Genomic DNA, 18,786 nt, shown 5'->3' with positions numbered 1-18,786 from the left:
CAGATTTGGTGCTGAACAGCAGCAGCTAAACACTAGGAGAAGCTGCTGAGCACTTGCAGTAGCTGGCCACAGGACGTGAGAGAGCACTGAAGTTGATACGTGGCATGGTGATTCCATTCAAACCTGCTGCAATACCCGCTAGGCATAGAGGCAGGCAGGACAATTCTAGCCCCACTATGAGGGCTGTGGATAGTCTGTGATGACAAGAGACGTAGACACTGGCCAGACTTCCCTTGCACCAGCATCACAAGGGCAAAAGATTATCTAAATTGCAGTGCTGTGCCCTTTTTTTTTTTTTTTTTTTTTTTGTTTGTGGACAAACTCTCTGAAGTGCAAGGCATTGGAGGTCCTACAGTCATTCCTCTTCCTTTTCATCTATTAGACACCGTAACAGAGACAAGCCAGTTTATTCACTAACAGGTGAGGCCCAAACTCACTTTGTCGATCTATTATAATTCTGACCTGCCAAAATCTCACACATTACGTGTGACCTACACTCCTCTGGCTCCTGTGCCAAACCCACCTCCGTGCAGCGGGAACGGCCACTGCCCTATAACCAATCCTATTCTGCCAGCAGCATCTTTCATGGGATCCCAGGACAGGAGCAGGGCTGGAGCACTGCAGCTGGGGGAGGACCAGAGAGCAAGCTCTCAAGGGTCAAAGGAGATGTGCTGGAACAAGTACCTCTTTAGCAGTATCCTGTATCTGTGGACTCTTAGATCTGATTCTATGCATGTCCTTGACAGGCATGAGAACATCCATTACCTGACTTACAGATTACCACACATCAAGTCATATGGAAGTGGAAGGGCTGAGCAATTCGCAGAAGCGATAGAGCATAAGCTCCTGTTTAAACTTTAGCTATATACTTGTAAAGTTACAGACATCCAACTTCCTATCCAAACAGGACAGTGGGAAGAGCATACAAACAATATGGCAAGACAACTCTAACATTACTTAAAACTACCAATTCTTACCTCATTTCAATGTCCCACAATGCTGTGTCATCACTTATCCAGGGATTGGAAGGCTCAGCGGGAGTTATAAAGGGGTCATATTCCACATACTGCTCTGTGTAGGCTATTAAACTGACAGATATAAAAAAGAAAAAAAAAGAAAGAAAGAAAAAAAAAAAAGAATCAGGGCCTGAGTGTTCAGTCACCTGTCAGAGGTACAGCTTTGCTTTTTTTTTTTTTTTTTTTTTTTTTTTGTGTGTGTGTGTGTGCTTCTTTTTATTTTTGTAGTGATTAGTCAGTTTCTCAGCAACCACAGGAGTCCTTTTTCCCAGGGATGGTGCATGCAAGGATTTCTCTGCAAGCACCCACCAGCTTACTGCAGTATTTTCCTCAAGCTCATCTCTGTTGAGACGCCCACAAAATGCCCGATGAGACAACAACTGGATTGCTATGGTAGGACTTCCCCCAGAGAGCCAGGGGATGACTACAAAGCACGTGTCCTCCTCTTCATTTGTTGCACGTTGCTACTGCCTCTTGCCCTTTTGGTTTTTGCAGACTTCTGCACCTACTTAACTTTATGTGTTATGAGTAACTCATCTAAATAGGGTCATGTGCTGTAGCTAAGAATATACTTAAATCTTTGGAGGATCACAGTCCTGAGCATCAAAGCTTCAGGCTATAGATCATTGTTTTGTTACATTCGTATACCACTTACGTCTAATGGCACTATTGTAAAATACTTCAACAGTAGCTTATAATAATTAACTTAGAAAGTAGTAAATTATATGCATGTTGGAAAAACACCTGGCCTTTATAACTGGCTTGCTTCATGACGAGGCAGATAAGACGTATAGTCTCTAATCCTCACTAGGATGACATTCAAAAGAGCTTCCTGGCAAAAGGACTCCATCTGCTTGCATAAGTGATTCAGGAATTCCACTGGGGTTGGGGCTAGGGGCGCGTTTTTACAAAAGAAAGACAGCATATATGAAATAAATCAAAAGGAATTTGCCCTAGTCTATATTGGAAATACTCTAAGGCACTTTTTAATTTTTTTGCCTCGGTCTGCCAAGTAATTAACTAAGTTAATTGAGTCTCATCACACTGAACAACTAATCTACTTGCACTGTGATTGTCCATGCTAAACTTTACCTCTGGTCTTCCACATTTCGGAAAGGCAGGAGAATGAAAAGACCCTGTGAAACAAAGGGTCACAAAAGGCAGAAAGTTTGCCTGACCTGCTCTACAGTAATTATTTCTTTTTGTTTGTCCTAGCTCTTATCATGAGGCATTAAAATCATACACTTTTGTAACCACAGCAGGTTCCCATTGCCCCTCAGGGCACTCAGGGCTGTCTCATCTCATTTCATTAATTACATTTCATGACTGCTGTGGGTCAAGGGTTGGAGGAAGGGAGCAGCGTCCAATTTCAGAGAGCAGCAGCAATCCCTGAGACATCAATGAGAGAAAGGGTTGGTTAAAAAAAACCCAACAAAAAGGATCAATCAGGAGATACCTGCTGTGAAACTTGAATTGCCCCTAATAAAATAATAAGAAGGCATCAGAGGTGCTAGTACAAGTACTAGCAAAAATAAAAGGGGAAAAAACTAAATTAAATGAAACAAGAGGGAATTGCTAAGCACGTTTTGCTGATTCAGTATAATGACAGCAGCGGAATTGTTGCCTCATTGTCTAAAGGAGGCTACAGGCAGGGGACTCCTAAGGGAAAGCATTTCTGTCAAAATGCAAACCTGGATTTCTGGCCTTTCAGGTGATGCACTGTAATTCTGGTAGAAGAGGTGGTGGGAAGAGTTCACTGTAGGGTGCAGAGCTTGCCTTGAGAACCCAACTGTCTTGCAATCAGGGAGCCCTGCTGAGCCTTCACAGTAACTCTGAGGAGCTGAGAGGATAGCACAGATTTTCATCTAGGGACCTGGGATTGCTTCTGCTAGGAAGACGCTCCGGTTTTCCCCAGCCATTTCTGTGACGCCACATGTAGTGGGATTGCACTAACACTGCACGATGCAGTCAGGGAAAACAGTAGGTAGAATATATTGACAGTTTTTCTCAACAGTTCTCGAATCTCATTGCCAAATCCTAAACCTGACCGTGTGCAGGTCCCAACTGGGGGGAAAGGATGTGGGAGAAAGGAGAAGAAAACTGTTTCCAAGGTGCCTGGAGCAGCTGACAGATGCCTGCTCCCACAGTTGGTGCAGATCTACTCTGGGAAGGGCAACAGGGAGGAGGGGGAAGAAAATCATTAGTATGGGGATAAGCTTGTGGGAGCTGGGGATAACCTTTTGAGAGCCTTTCCATTCCTCTTCTGCTGGACAAGGGCTATTCCATAGAATAGCATGCGTTCATGGAAAATGTATGTGGTTGGTCACCACTATTAAAATAATTTATATCTTATTCCTATAACAGATTAGACAGCAGCTTGTTTCCCCCACCACCCCCTGCCTTATTTGCTGATCATTACTTCCCTTGTCCTGCCTGAAATTGCCTTTGTGCTGTACTGAAAAAATGGCAGGTGGTGCCGCTGTCAGGCTTGGCTGTCGAAAGGAGCGTGCCAAGAAGTTGTCTCCTGCAGCCTGATCTGACACACTATCACTTAAACTAGTCTCAAATCAGGGCCCAGCCTGAAAAGTGACTTGCTAATAATGGCACCTCCTTACACAGCAGATTTGTTCCTGGCATTTGTATTCAGTGTTTTACATCGGGCTTTCAGGCCGCACAGGTTTTTATTTCAGGCAATTGTTCAACTTGGGTCATCCACATTAATTCCTCCTCACCTATCCCCACCCCTGTCAAGCCACTGGACTCATCAGCCCCTCGCCTCCCCTCGCCGCCTGCTCTGCGATGCTCCACGTCCAGGCTGCGCATCCCACCGCTCTCAGCACCAAGCCCTGGGACCCTCCAGCAACGCTGCCACCCAAAGTCATCACAGAACCGAACACTTCTTCACTTCTTGTGATATAAACACCACAACTATGATTTTAAGTCTTTATAAATTCAAAATGAAACTTTCAAACAGGAGAAAAGAACTTTTTGATTGTTCTCATTTTATTTACTTTTCTCCCGGTTATCAATTTGCACAGGTTTTGATAGCAACATTTTCTTAACCAATTTAAAAAAAAAAAAAAAAAAAAAAAAGAAAAGCCCTTTCAAACCCGGAAAATTTTCTGTCCAGTTTTACTGAAAACTAATAGGGTTTTTTTGGCATTAACAATGTTACATTTATAATGTCAGTAGCTCCTTATAAACTTGAACAACAGGTATGTTATGTGGACAGGATTTGATGTTCCCAAGTGAATGAGTTTTACTGAGTCTATCTTATTGAATAAATGCCTACCCTAGAAAAAATTCAAGCAAACCAGATCTGCTTGCTTGTAAATTACCAGCCTGGAAATTATTACTGTCTCAGTATATTAAAGTCATTGTAAGTAAATTCAGTACAAAATGACATTTTTTTGGTAAAGCACAAATGTATCTTCTTAATAAAAAAAAGAACCAGAAAGCCCAAAACCTAAATATGAATGTGCTAATTTCAATTGTGCAATACAGTGTATGCAGGATTTCAGGGAGCCTCTGAGTATTTTCTATTTAATTGGATAAATTTTCATTTTAATTGTTAAACTTTATGAGCCAATAGGAACTTAGTTTGGGGCTCTCACCATTTAATTTGCCTAGTTTAGTACACACATGCTAATTACAGGTGCAGGCACTGCAAAGCACATTTCACAGGGTAATCTGGTTTTAATTTGCTTAAATAAAAATTCCTCTATTATTTCTCTACAAGGCACCAGCCTTTATCATGTTCCTCACGTTCAACACAGTTTTGCTCTGAGAGCAATGTTACCGAAGAGCCTGCCGATCCCTACATTTGTCTCAGCGATTCCCCTGCAAATGTGCATAACTTACAAGTATCTAAGTAAAGGAGCTGTCATTCCCAATTAAATTTGAGCTTGTTCTTTACCTGTTCATACTTTCCCACCAGAACTAAATATTCTGCAAATCAAATTGTACCTTGATTTGCCTCTATGAGAAATCCCCCTCTTAAAACGCTGCCTTGAGTAGTTCAGGTAGAACCCCAGGGTTTCATATGTACAAGTGGGAGCAGAAACTGGCCCTACAACCCCAGTATGAACATAGGCATGAACACCACGTGCGACAAGACGCAAACGCAGCTCCTTCCCCAGAACTGTGCCAGACTAACAAGAGATAAGCACTGAGAGTTCACCCACAAAAGAAAAAAGGGTATTTTCAAATTGAAACAGGAATGACTTTTCTGTAAATAAACTCTACGGTTGTGAGGGGGTGGGAAACAAAAGTACTGCAAGAGTTCTTTCTGTTGTGAATAATATTCCTTTTGCTTTTACAGTACGACAGCATCCTCATTTTTCACCTACTTTTTCTCAGTGGCAGAAGAGCGAGCGTCAGTGGTCAGCAGACAGGCAGCACAGCCGGTCGAGGAGGGGGAAGGATTGATGCACAGAAAGGGGACCAGCCTTTGTGCATTCCTGCCTGCTCTCTGTTTCTGGAAATGCCAAACTGGAGATGAGGAAAGAATGGGAAATCATGCAAACGGGGACACTCACCTTTCTGCTACTTTAGACATCTTTAAACAATGCCTCTCTATCTGCACGTTCAGAAAAGTTATCTGAGGAGAGAGGTGACAAGGACATTAACAATCTAGGAGCTCTACAGCATGCATTGATCATATCCCAACATGCTATTGATTTCTCTTTCCAAACAGCTTGAAAGTAACTCAGAAGGAAATGGGACCCTTCCCTAGGTATTAGAAGAAGCTTATTAACTGCTTCCAACAGGAGTCTCCATTTCCTATAGCAAAGCCCCAGGGGAATCTTCAGAACACATAATTAAAAGTAGGAAAGGCACGTATTTGGGGTCGAGGTTCCTAGACTATTCAGGCCGCACTGTGATCCCCTTTTTACACCACACTCTTCTCTCCCATTTCTCTGACTGGCATCACAAGACCAATAACCATTTTACAGCACATTTGCACTCTGCTATGAACTAGTTCTTCACAGTACTCTGCAGCCTATGCTGCCTATGATGGAAAAAGCTCAAGAAATCTAGTGTTCAGGTTTAGTTCAGACCACCACCCTAAAACTGGCTGCCTAAGAAACATGTTTAAAGCTGACTTTACTAAAATGCTGACGTAGTGATTCCTGCCTGTACTTCAATGAGTGCTGCTTGTTGCAGGAAAGTAATTGCGAGGGAGAGCTCCCTGTGCCAGGGCAAGGATGTGTGAGTTGGCTGGCTGTTCCTTGGAGTGATTGTGCAAATAACTTTTTCCCAGTTCCTTAAAAGCTCTGATTGTACTGTCTAACAGTCATGCACCAAACGATGCCTTTCCTCACCGCCCATCCCCAGCCTGCAACCCATTACGCTGGCTTCTTCCCCCCAGCCTTTGTCACTGCCCACTTTTCAGATATCCTCAGTGATCTGGAAATTCATCCATCTACTGGCCCACAGAGAGAATAATACTAGATTCAAAGGTCAGTATTACCCATAATAGGTATCATCATACAACCGCAGTGCTCAATTAATATATATATCTTTAAATACCTCCTACTTTACATAAAGCATATGAGGATCAAGGACAGGTAACGCATACAATTGGTTTCGCTGATATCTCCGTAACTTTATATGCTTTTTTTTTTTTTGCAGCTAACAGTTCTCAGAAGAGTTGCCGTATAGCCATCTACTTACTTGTTTCCGGAAATCCTCTTTTGTAGTTTTGCGTACAGGTTGGGAGGGTACGTGTACGGGGCTTTGGGGCTGAGACTCCTCTGTAACCCCATATACTGACTGTGAGGAACCAATAAACAAAGAGAAGAGATTATGGCATTTTTCTGTTACGCAATGAGGAAAAAGCGCAGTATGCAGAACAGTAAGGTAACAAGCCAGCAATTTCCTACTGTTTATATCCACACAGGTCAATAATCATTTAGCCTAGAGCAAAATTTACAGATCAGACTGTGCTTGCAGGCGCCTGCACTTGGAAGGTCTGCAGGCACATTAAGAAAAGGGTTTATTTCAAATGTTAAAATGCAGCTGATAATTTTTAGGAGCTCCGAGGGCTGAGTGTGTCAACGCTTGCAGGACGAATGCTGGAAATGGTCACTGTGGTGAACCAAGCAGAGAAAGAAAAGACGAGAACCTAATCCTATGCCATTTTCTTCCACTTGGTTTAATCTCTTGTTATAAAACTATGCATTGAAGAAAGAGCTTAACCAGGTGCCAGCGGGTCAAGTTCAAATGAACCTCTCAAAATGAAAACCTGCAGATTGACTTGTAGCCATTCATTTTCAGGACAGAGACCTGCACTGAAAGCAATCTCAGTCACCCTTTCATTTAGTGCTTTTGCTTTTTATTTAACATTTGTAAGGGACTTGTGATTAGCTCTGCTACAATTTATCTTCCAATGGAAGAAGTTTGGAAGTCTGGTGTCACCCCCAAAACCAACATATACACAGAAGAGCTAAAACTTGCTGGAAGTCAAAAGCACCCACATTGCTAATGGTCCAGCCTTTGAAATGATTAAGGTGACTAAACAGGTCTGAAAAATCTGTGCCCAAATAATTTCTGAAAATGGGACCTAGGTACATTTGCCAATTGCTTTTAATTTTATGGGAGTGCAGAGCCAGCAGACATCTGGGACACAGAGCTCCTTAATGCCCTTCTCAGCTACATCAGTCACCCAGCCTGTACCGCCCTGTTGGCAAAATGGGAATAGTAAATTCACAGATTAGAACAAAACGGAACTGATATTTGCAAAACACTTTTTTTGGTTCCTATTGGGAAACCCTGGCATACTGTAGGTGTCAAGCGTGATTTGCATTTTAAAAAACCCAACAAAACCAAAACCGAAACTCAAACTGACCTTTTTCACCTTCTGTGGGTTTTTCATACGACGACACTTTCTAATGTCCATTTCTGTGGTGTTCACACAGCCCGGCTGAAAAGAGATGGTAATCATATTATTCCTCTGTTTACAATCCCCCCGCTGCCTTACCTTTCTAAAATATACAATTAGATTTTGTTCAAAATCCTTTCCTGAAGTTTGTGTCCCATAAGTTATGCTTGCTAAACAAGAGACTGCATATAGCAAAGTCGAAAACTCAGCATCAAATCCATTTGCTCATAACTTTGGCACCAAAAGGAAATCTCTCAGCTAAGAGCAGAGCTTTTTCTATGAATTCTGAGCCAAACCGGGTAAGCTGCTTTTCTTTTGTATACGCAATAAATAATCTTCAAAACTTCATGTTTATCATATATTTCCATATTGGGTCTGGCTAAGATGGAGTTAATTTTCCCCATAGCAGCCCTCATAGTGCCGTGCTTTGTATTGGTAGCTAGAAAGGTGTTGATAACACACCAGCAGTGCTTTGGCTACTGCTGAGAAGTGCTGGCACAGCATCAAGGCTGTGTCTCCAACACAGCCCCCTCACCAGTAGGCTGGGGGTGGGCAAGATCTTGGGAACGGACATAGCCAGGAGACCTGACTCAAACTGACCAAAGGAACATTCTATAACATATGACGTCTGCTCAGCAATAAAAGCTAAGAGAAAGGAGGAGGGGGCGGCATTCGTTATTACGACATTTGTCTTCTGGAGCAACCGCTGTGCATACTGAAGCCCTACTTCCCAGGAAGTGGCTGGACATTGCCTGCTGATGGGAAGTAGAGAATAAATCTTTTGTTTTCCTTTGCTTTTGCTCTATTAAACTGCCTTTATCTTGACCCATGAGGTTTTTTTCCATCTTATTTTTCCCCCCCTCATCCTGCTGAGGAGGGGACTGATAGAGCAGCTTGGTGGGTACTTGGCATCCGGCCAAGGTCAACCCACCACAATTTCCAAATCAATATTTCCATGCATGCACAAGCCTAGAATGTCTAAAATAATCTTGTAGACACTTGGCTTGTTTTGAACTGCGAGCAAAATCCATGCGGTGACTTTCAAAGCAATGTCTTTGTGCAATACATGGCGCAGTGTTTACTAGTATTAAAACTTTCCTGTCAAGACCTGGAAAGTCTCATCATTCAAAAAGAGCTTTACCACGGGCCTGTGCACATCCCAGAATGCTCTTTCCTGGCTGTCCAAAATCTTTCTTTCTGTTTTATCCTTTTTCCTGTCAATTCTGAAAACAAAAGCATAAACATATGAGTCAACACACAAGTAATGCCTTCCTCTTTGTTACACTTCCTAGCTGGAGTTTTAACCCCATGATAAAAAAAATCCAAAATCCACTTTTTGTCCAGAAATGTCACACTCCTGCTTGCAAGGCCATGTGCCATGAACAAAATATCACTGATGTTTGCTCCAATATGTGTCAAACGAGATTTTCCTATTAAGGTGGAAAATTTATTTTAACATCTGCTTTTTCATCTGGTGAGGAAAACAAGCTTTCCTGATACTCTGTTCCTAGACCCTGATTAGGCAGGCTGCGGGAGTTCATGTTTGGCTTTGGCTCCGTCAGGAGGCCCACCAGGACCTCTTTACTCCGGGTGAAGCTCTTGGCTAGTGCTGGACAGAGGTCCACATCAGGACGTCCCGTTGCGCCCCGGTGCCGCAGAAGCACCGCTGGTATGACGAGAGATTGCGAAAGGGCAGCCATCCCAGGTGGTTCCAGCAGAAACAGCACAGGCAGCACTTGGGGCCACCCTCCTTCGGGCTCTGCTTGCCTGCCCCGGTGTTGGCAGAGCAAGGGGTGACAGCACAGGCGACTGGAGCCAAGCTTGCTGCGTGGCCCCGTGCAAGCCAGCACTCACCCAAGAGACATGCAACTGCGCCAGCACAACTGCAACTCGATAATTTCAGCCCTGACGCAGCCAGTGAATTGACTCAAAGCACACAGATCAAAGGCCGCCAGAGGTTGTTCAAAGCGACTGTTCCCTTATCTCTCGGCAGCATTGAGCAACGCATGTCTGGTGCTTCGCTCCCGTGCTCAGCTCGACGCACGAACACAGCAAAGTCCCCACCGGCTTGCAAGATCTACCTGCAGGGAGACTGGATGAGGCACAGGAAAGGAGGAACCGCTTTTGCCTTCAGAGCACATTTGAAAAGCTGACAGTGTCCCTGTGCTGGGTTCCTGCAGTGCCACCACCCGCGAAAATCAAAGCAGTGAGGGAAAAAACCATGCGAGCTGGGATTTCTGACCATCAGGTTCTCCCCTCTCCTGTTTTTCTTTTGGAGGGGCAGTGATCCTTGGCTAAATCTGTGCTAGAAAGGTACCAAGGGGATAGAAAACGGGGGACTGAAACTGAAGTTTCTGAACACCCCTCCCCACAAAAAGCCCGAGCCCTCCACAGTTCAGTATCACTCTCTGAATATCCCCCCTGCAAGGCTGAGATGAGAAACCGGCTTTGCACAGGCTCTGTCCCCCTTGCCAGACAGCAGTCACTGCACTGCGCTGAGGAGCAAACGCGGACACCCAGCCCAAAACCTCTTTTTTCTCAGCAAGCCCTTCGTGTGCGGCCAAAGGGGAAGGTGAAGTCTTCTGCCAACCTCACGCCCCACAGCACACACAAACTGGAGGGACTCTTTGGAGGCTCCATGAATTGTCTTCACGGGTGCTTTGTGCTGAACCCAGGTTCTTCGCTCAAATCCCCAAACTTACAGATAACTCAGTATTTCACATTTTAAACTACGAAGACACAACATAATTAGATGCTCTGTGGCTGCAGTTTTTGAGCACTGTAGGTACAGCAATGGAAGTCCTGTGTGCAAATGAAGATGTGGAAGGAAGAGCAGAACTTGATAAGCCGGAGGAATGTTTTCAGGTATTTTTGGTTTGTTTTCCTTTTTAGTTAATTCAGGGCTGTAAATTACACTGTGAATTCCAGCCCTGCCTTGTTGGAAACCTGAAGACTGAACCATCACATGAACTGGGAACTAAGAAGCTGAAACTAGCCAGCAAAAAAAGTTGATAGTGGCCAGTCCATGCTTACCTTTCAAAGAAAACTGAATGAAGAAAAGATGAATAAGCAACAGTGATCACGTCAAGAATCTGATATTTATATTTCTTAGGTAATAACTGTATGCTGTGGACAGAACGCAGAATTTTGTTTTGACTTAGATTGTTATATTTTTTTCATCTTGGCAATAAACCTTTAAGTAACTGAAATTACAATTGCTATCTTAACTTCTAATTTTCTCTTCCAAACAGAACACTGGTATTCTGGATGGAAAAAATCCCTTAATTACCTTGTAAATTAAAGGATAATTACCATGTACTTAAATAGTGCATAATTACAATGTTATTAAGCAAAGAATGAATCAAAATTCCAGAGAGTTAATCAAAGATAGAGACATATACCTCAGCCACAACCTCAAGAAATGACGCTCCTTAACTTTTTACCATCTAATGCTGAAAGTGCAAATTCCTTCTAGTAGTACAGAGTGTCAGTACTGGTGTTCTCATGCGCCATCTTCACCAGCCTTTCCATTTTATAGGTGACAACTACATGCACAAAATGGACATGGAGGGTTTTAGGCACTAGTTTGTAGACACTAGTCTACACACCCTGGACCATACCCATTTTGCAGCAATAATGAAAACATGCTCAAAACATTGAGAGGCTTCAAACTGTTTTCACAAGGGAGGATGAGGAAAAAGAAAAGAAGTCGATTTCAATTATGAGCAGAGGATAGGAAAAACCCAAATACTAATTCTGAGTAAGTTTCATGTAAGTGGTACTCAATTCTCCACACTAATTTAGTAGCACAAGTCAGACTGCAGAGAGTAGAGGTACAATGCAGTCACCTGGGGATTGGTATAAATGAGAGAACCAAATGCAGTCTGCTGTAAATACCACCCTTATAATCACTTTGAAGTGGCAGTATTTTTAAACTCAGAAATACTTTCAAGCATAGAGTAACATAGATAACAAAGTTCTGTTATTTCCATTTATACAAAACAAAAATACTAAAGTAAAAGCAGAATGGGCAAGCGAATTGCCCAAGCTCCCATGGTGAATCCAGGCCTGGGAGTTCCTGACCAACACTTCTATGTACAGACAATTAAATCCATCTTTCAGATTCTGTCACAAACCTTCATGACTGGCTATCTATTGTTTCTAGTCTGCCGGTGATTAAAATTCACCAACACCTTCTGAGCTTAGTTGCAGTAAAGACTTTGATAGAGAAGTTTTATCTGTACAGAATCCCCTTCCTTTCACAGCTCTAAATACTGGTGCAGTTCAGTGCTCCAGGATTACTCACTTCACTTGGGCCTCAGCTTGCATGAAGATGAATTCCCACTTTCTTGCAAATGCTCTCTGAAGTCTTGCTAAGTTTTCCTGACAAAAGATGAAAACAGTAAGAACAATTAATCCCTGTAATTGTAACAGCTGCTTAAGAGCACAGTTACATGGCGGGTGTTTATTTTATTCCTTTTTTTTTTTTTTTTAAGCTGGAAAACTCAAGACACAGAAGTCAGCATTGGTTTCAGGTGAACTATCTTGCAGGCAAAGCAAGGGTGTAACGCAGCCTTTTAGGCTGCAGCCCCCTAGCTGCAGCCAAGAGGGCCCCGTCGGGGAGAAGTAATGGAGTGTGATGAAGACAGCCTGAGCTCTACTATGAAAATAATGATGGACTTGTTCCCAAAAGATAACACTGGGAAGATTTGTGAAGCTGACGACTTTCATTTCTGATAGCAGATGGCTGCCACCTGCATGTTTCCCCTCTCATCCCCACTTTCCCTTCCTCCCCCACTGCTCTCTTCAATTCAGGCTTTTGCTAAGGTGCAAAGCCTGAGCATCCCTTGCTTTGCTCAGTCCTGGTCATCGCTGAGAGCATTATGCAGCTGCACAGCACTGAAGGCTGGGGATTGCCAGGATGATTCATAAAAGGAAATAGCTTGTTTGTCTGAACAATGAACATCTAACTGCAAAGACTGGGTCCAGATGCAGCCTTGCTCTACCATCTGAAGTAAGAGTTCTGGTCCAGACCCATTACAGAGAGTGTCGTGATCTAAACACTCGGAGGTGGATGTGACTTCATCGCAGCTCAAGGTCAAACTCAGGTCATGGCCAGAATTTCAGGCTCAAATAGCACCCCGAAGTCACATATCCACACCCACCCTGATAAGGACACCTACAAGACCATTAACCTGATGCTCTTCTCCATTACAGCTGGTTCAACTGTTGCAAATTTTCATTGAAAATGAACACTATTAGTTCTCCTGCTGTTCTTTTTACTCCTGTTCCCTTTATTTCAAGAAAGGGCTTAAGCACATGCGTTTCAATGCTAGAAGAAATCTTCCTATTATTTACTTTAAACTCTTGTGTAACACAAGGCATAAAGCTTGGCCTTGTTACCACCAAGTCCATGTAAGGGTTTCAGTCCATATACACAGAGGAAAACAGTTAAGCAAATGATTTACAGCTGTGCTGAACTGTGATGATTTCCTTAACTGTGGCTACAAGGAAGAACTACTTGTAATTATCTGCAAAAACAATTTTTGTGGGTTTCTTTTTTTTTTTGTTTTAAATTATGTTCACATGTGCCCTCTGGAGTAAATATGCTGAAGCCAATGAAACTTCACCAATTGAAGCAATATTTGAATCGTGCTTATGTTTGGCCAATTATAAACAAAATTGAATGCAATTATGCAAGCTTAATCATATCATCAAGAGCCCTGCTCCACCAGTATAAATGGGGGGTTGTTTATGAATGCTGCAAGCAGAACTTAAAAATGAGAAGATGTCCCCTGAGATGCTTTGTAGAGATTCCCTTGGAAACGCCAGGTCAGTCCTGATGCCTATGGAGAAGCAGTCTCATGCTACATCTCCAAAAATGTGTCCTAAGTGTACAGGCCTCCTTCCCACTCCTGTAAGCCTGTTTCTCTCACTTGTGCTTAGCTTACATCTCCTTGCTGGATCTGCTTCAGCTCCCATAATGACTAGGAAGAGTCAATGCCATTCTTATCTGATTGTCTCTAATTAAGAGAGCAAAGTTTGAATGCAGAAGTAATCTCTAATTGTGCAATGCAATATTCACAAGAAAAATGAGAGACTGCCAAGATCTAATTATTTGCCATCACTGGAGCATTGCTACTCTCAGTAGACAACGATGTGCAAAAGTACTTAGCCATAGCCTCGCTGCATGGGTGTGGGAGTGTGCGCGCTGCTGAACAGCCTTTTGTTGCTTTATGATAGATCTTCAGAGTACTTACAGCTAATTGGTTGTCTGTGAGCAATTTTAATGGTTTTAATAATGAAATCAGCAATATGCAGAAGGGAAAACTCAGCAAAAGGATGCATAAGTGCATGCAGATTATTATATTCCTTCCTTTATGCCTGTACTTCAAGATTAGAACTCTTGGGAACTCTGGATGCATTTCCAGGGTGGACTAGATAAGTGGCAATTTTTGCACGCTCTTCACTGAAAGGACCAAATGGCATGTATATATATTCATGTGCACAGAAGTCCGAAAATGTAGAAGGTAAGGAAGAAGGAAAAAGTCCATTCTTGGAAAAAAAACAACCCTAAAACATATGCAATATAAATGTTTTCATTGTAATAAACATGAACACAGAAGTTCATTAGAACCGGCTTTGTAAAGAAACTCTCCAATGAAAATCTCCACATTTCAAATTCAGCTGTTACACTGTTGAGCTAGCGAACAAAAAAAAGTCAGTATGATAGAAAGAAAAGTTCAGCTGGTCAGAGCGTTACACTGCTGGTATTCAAAGAAACTCACACCAGCCCTGCCCCTGCTGCCTCCATCTTCCCACTCCTCTCCACCCAAACCCTGCACAATCTGAAGCCAAAATTGGGGATATTTTTCTGGATAATCATTTCATAACAGAAAACACGCCCTGAATAAGCTTGAGTAATAGTTTTTTATATGGCATATTGAAAACAGTCCAAGTCCAATATCTGAAAACTTTCATAACTAGATGGGTCCTCGGCAATTTAATTGCCCAATAATGCACCTGAAAATCCGTCATTTCCATGTGTTAATATCTGCTATATAAACCAGGAACTGTTAACTGGAAATAGGAAACGAAGGTAAACTTCTGTGTAATTTGCCCCAATCTTGGAGGGCTGGCTAAACAGCAGATGCTTTAATGTGAGACATTGCAAAGCCAGGGATGTTCCTCAATCGTGCTCCTGACGTTGTCTCCAGATCAGCCTTCACGCTATTCTGACAACTAAAAAAAAGACACCTTAAAGGCTGACCCCAAAGCACAAAATGGCAGTATTCAATTGGCAAGCAAAGCTCTCCCTGTACCCCCCAGGGTTAAAGTCTAGCAGCAGTGTACCTACGGCTTCATAATCCGCCAACTCCAGCCTAGCTTTGTTCTGCATGGTCCGTTTGCAAAGATAGATGGCTAAAGGGAGAAACAGAATGGAAAACAATTACAGACAGATTATTAGTACTAGATCTTAAAAAAGAAGAAAGTGGTTCATGCACTGTTCATTCTCATCAGAAAGCAACATGGAATAAGAGGGCTGAATACCCAGCTGACATTACCACTAGTAATCTCAGAGGCCTTAAACATCTGGGACATCTCATTTAGAAGTGCTGAGTATAGACGCCAGGACCTAACAAGATGTCTGAGAAAGGCACAATTGCTTCTGGGGCTGGTAGAAGATTTAGCATTAGCAACCTGTTCCCCTCACCACTTTGGGAATATGCCTGCCAAACTGAGAAGCTATGCACCTCTTTTCCCCCTTTGTTTAAAAAAAAAAAAAAAAAAAAAAGGATATTGAAATGAAAACAGAAATACGGACCAGATCTTAAAGGTATGATCTGAGCATTTTTTTTATATGCTCCATCCACTTATTCTACACATTTCAAATGGTTAAGAGAAGCCTTCTCACATTTTACCATAGGCAGACACTGTAGAAACCGATGTGGTTTGGGATTCGGAGGGTCAAGATGAGCCCAGTGCACAACACCAAACCAGTCCCAGGCTGCCTTCTGGGAAAGCCTCAGCTGGAGCTGCTAGCCCACCCCGTTTCCATTACGCGCTGAAACACAAGGTCCGCAGTACACCCTGGGTATACAGTCAGGTCTGAACTACATAATAGAGGCCCAGTGCTCTTGTTTTGGGATAAATCTAGATGTGAATTTTATAGCTTCCTTGTGTTTTGCCCTCTTTCATGCTGCAGGGCCAGGTACTTATTGTCCAACAGTGTACCAAACTGGAGCAGGGCAGAAGGCAAAGCATCATCTACAGAAAACCGCAATAGATCTTTTTCAGAAATTTTCAGCTTTTCTTCGAAAATCACAGGGTTTTGGTTTGCTAGTAAATACAATTTTTTGACACCTTCATGGATGTTTTTCATTGGAAACCTATTCTTCTATTGAAAAGACATGGAAAAAACCCCCCAGTGCTACTCATGTAATTCTATTCTATGCTATTCCTGTAATTCTAACATTCATATAATGAGCCAATATTATGCATGGTAACCAGAGCTGATCAGTTCATGTATATTTATACATCTCAAGGGCAGTTTCCTCTCTAAGCCATTCACAACACCAAATAAAGCAAGAGTCAGTCATTTCACAGTATTTCGTCATGCTAGGCAGTGACCTGCCATTAGCAAGTTAGTTCCTGTCCTGTGAGTGGATCCTTGCAAATAAAAAAAGTATGAAGTGCTGCTGGGATTTAAGTTTTATTTGGGTCTACTGCTAGTTTGGGATTAATTCCTGGGAAGACTCCATCTGTACAGACCTCTGATATGCAAAGACTTATTATAAGCATATGTTAGAGATTTCTGGGACAGATGAAAATCTGTCACTACAGGGCTCAGAGCCAATGCAGTTGCAGCTTGTCCAGCTGTGGGTCAGCTCATATAGGGCTTTATTTTGAGGTGTGCTGCTCCACACAATGCCCTTGCAGCACAATAATCTGACTGTGAAACCAGTTATTTATCAGATACTATAGGAAAAACACAGAACTTCCTCTTCAGATTGTTATTCTGATATTTAGAGAATATGTACTTGGCACAGTTCAGACAGTTATATATGGTGACTGTAAAATCTGGAAATTATTTTGCATATAATGAACAGCATCATGTTCTCTCCTAAGCAGTTCCCTCACTGGGATAAACACGTAAGTCTGTGCTAGCTTCCCTGCAGATGAGGACTGCAAATGAACTATCACATGACAGACACCATTGCAGGCTACTTCTCCACCCTAGCAAATGACTTCCAGAATCCATAATGATGAGTAATTATTGCCCGGGAAAGAAAAAAAAAGTGATTATTCAGGGAAGAGTTCTAAACTGATCTTAGATTATGAGATATTTCAAAAGGACTTCCAGAAGCTCCTGTTTTATGAGCGCACACATGGATTCACTTCCTCTTCCAATGCCACACCAGGATGCAACAATTGATTTTATCATTTAACTGCGAAAGAAGTGCAGTTCTGGAAGAGACAGCAATATTGCATGCAGACAGCTAAAGATAACAACACTGACATATTTTCTTTATGTATTACCACTGTCTGCAGGCACTCACATGTTTAACACGCCATGTTGCAGTTTATTAGCTCATAAACCATGCTAAATCTTCTCTTTTTTACCAGCTATCAACTAGTAATCTTAAAAAAATGGGAAAAATAAGTCTGATGTCATATATCAGAGAACTTTAACTATGGGCTGCCATCAGTTATATACTGGTTTATTGATCAGCCAGATGAGTGCCCAGATGAGGTAACTTTTTATTGATCAACATATCAGATTCAGCTACAGATCAGAGTATGTTCTCCCACAAAAGCAATATTGGTATTATTTAAGATTCCCAAGGAGCAGTATCCTGCTTGCTGTAAATCCTGCCAAAACGGACAGAGCTATGAGAGAATGAGGGTGATGGTAGGTAAAACCCTGGCCCCACTGAACTCGATGGCTACAGCTCCATAGGCTTGAGACACCCCGGGATTTCACTTCATGTGTTTGAGACAGGCACGTATCTGCCTCTGATGCTGCAGTCTGACAAGAAACTCTGCTGATGCAGGGTTTAGGTGGCCAACAGTAATTATTTTAAGGACAATTTTTTCCATCACAAACTTTCTGTACTAACTTTCTACAATGAAATAATTATACTCTCACCATAATCTGTGTTTTCTGGTTCCCAGCAGTTTGAAGGCCAAAAGTATGGTGCCTAAGAAACAACATACACATTTTTGTAATTTAAGAGATGAAAAACAATTCAGATGCAGAAATACATTACAAGTACAAAAAGAAGAATCACAAAGTCTACGGCCTGGTCTCTGCCCGCAGGGGAAACACTGCTACAGATCTCAGTAAAAGTGAGGATGCTTTTCCAGGAAGGTATGACCTTTAACATTCCTCACTGCAGGTAAATAGAGATGCTATAATACAAACATCTCTTGAGGAGGATGTCCAGTATCCTGATGACATTTTAGACATCGTTGCCAGCTCATCTGAATGTGGACCTCTTACCCTCTAACCCCAGAACCTCCTCTTTCCCAGGAATTCACAGTCACCCCGAATTTTTTTTATTTTTTTTTTTAGGAGCATGAGAAACCTCATGACCTTTTATATATGCTACACACCACTTGCTTTTTTGGAGCAGCTACCAGTGTGGTTGGCAGCCAGGCAGCCTACAAAACAATTTACTTTTTAAATATAACAGATGGCAGAGGTCAAAATTCAGCTGATTAAAGCAGAAGTCCTGCTAAGCTTACTGCTTTTGTTTTCTATTCAGATCTGCATATTGCAGTTGCTACAATTAATTACAAGATATTACTACATGTGGCTTTATTTCAGTTTTAACATGAATGCAAGACAATGTCCCTGTGATCACACAAATTACAGAACACTGT

At 42.2% G+C, this 18,786-nt stretch overlaps 1 protein-coding gene across 3 annotated transcripts in view; it reads right to left on the bottom strand.

Annotated features, from left to right (window-relative positions):
• RGS6 (regulator of G protein signaling 6) overlaps positions 1 to 18,786 on the bottom strand; it is a 294,263-nt gene that overhangs the window by 52,629 nt on the left and 222,848 nt on the right. For all 3 annotated transcript variants that reach the window (XM_029996800.2, XM_029996819.2, XM_029996808.2), the window contains exons 6-13: positions 18,050 to 18,101; positions 15,257 to 15,321; positions 12,206 to 12,282; positions 9,041 to 9,122; positions 7,867 to 7,941; positions 6,693 to 6,791; positions 5,555 to 5,616; positions 978 to 1,088 (exon numbers count right to left, since the gene is read on the bottom strand). In XM_029996800.2, the coding sequence (XP_029852660.1) occupies positions 978 to 1,088; positions 5,555 to 5,616; positions 6,693 to 6,791; positions 7,867 to 7,941; positions 9,041 to 9,122; positions 12,206 to 12,282; positions 15,257 to 15,321; positions 18,050 to 18,101 (623 nt within the window). The remainder of the gene's footprint in view (positions 1 to 977; positions 1,089 to 5,554; positions 5,617 to 6,692; positions 6,792 to 7,866; positions 7,942 to 9,040; positions 9,123 to 12,205; positions 12,283 to 15,256; positions 15,322 to 18,049; positions 18,102 to 18,786) is intronic.

The sequence above is a fragment of the Aquila chrysaetos genome, chromosome 2 (assembly GCF_900496995.4).
Source record: "Aquila chrysaetos chrysaetos chromosome 2, bAquChr1.4, whole genome shotgun sequence".
Classification (NCBI taxonomy): Eukaryota; Metazoa; Chordata; class Aves; order Accipitriformes; family Accipitridae; genus Aquila; species Aquila chrysaetos.
The sequence above is the reverse complement of the archived record's forward strand: the minus strand, read 5'-3'. Positions and strand labels throughout refer to the sequence as shown.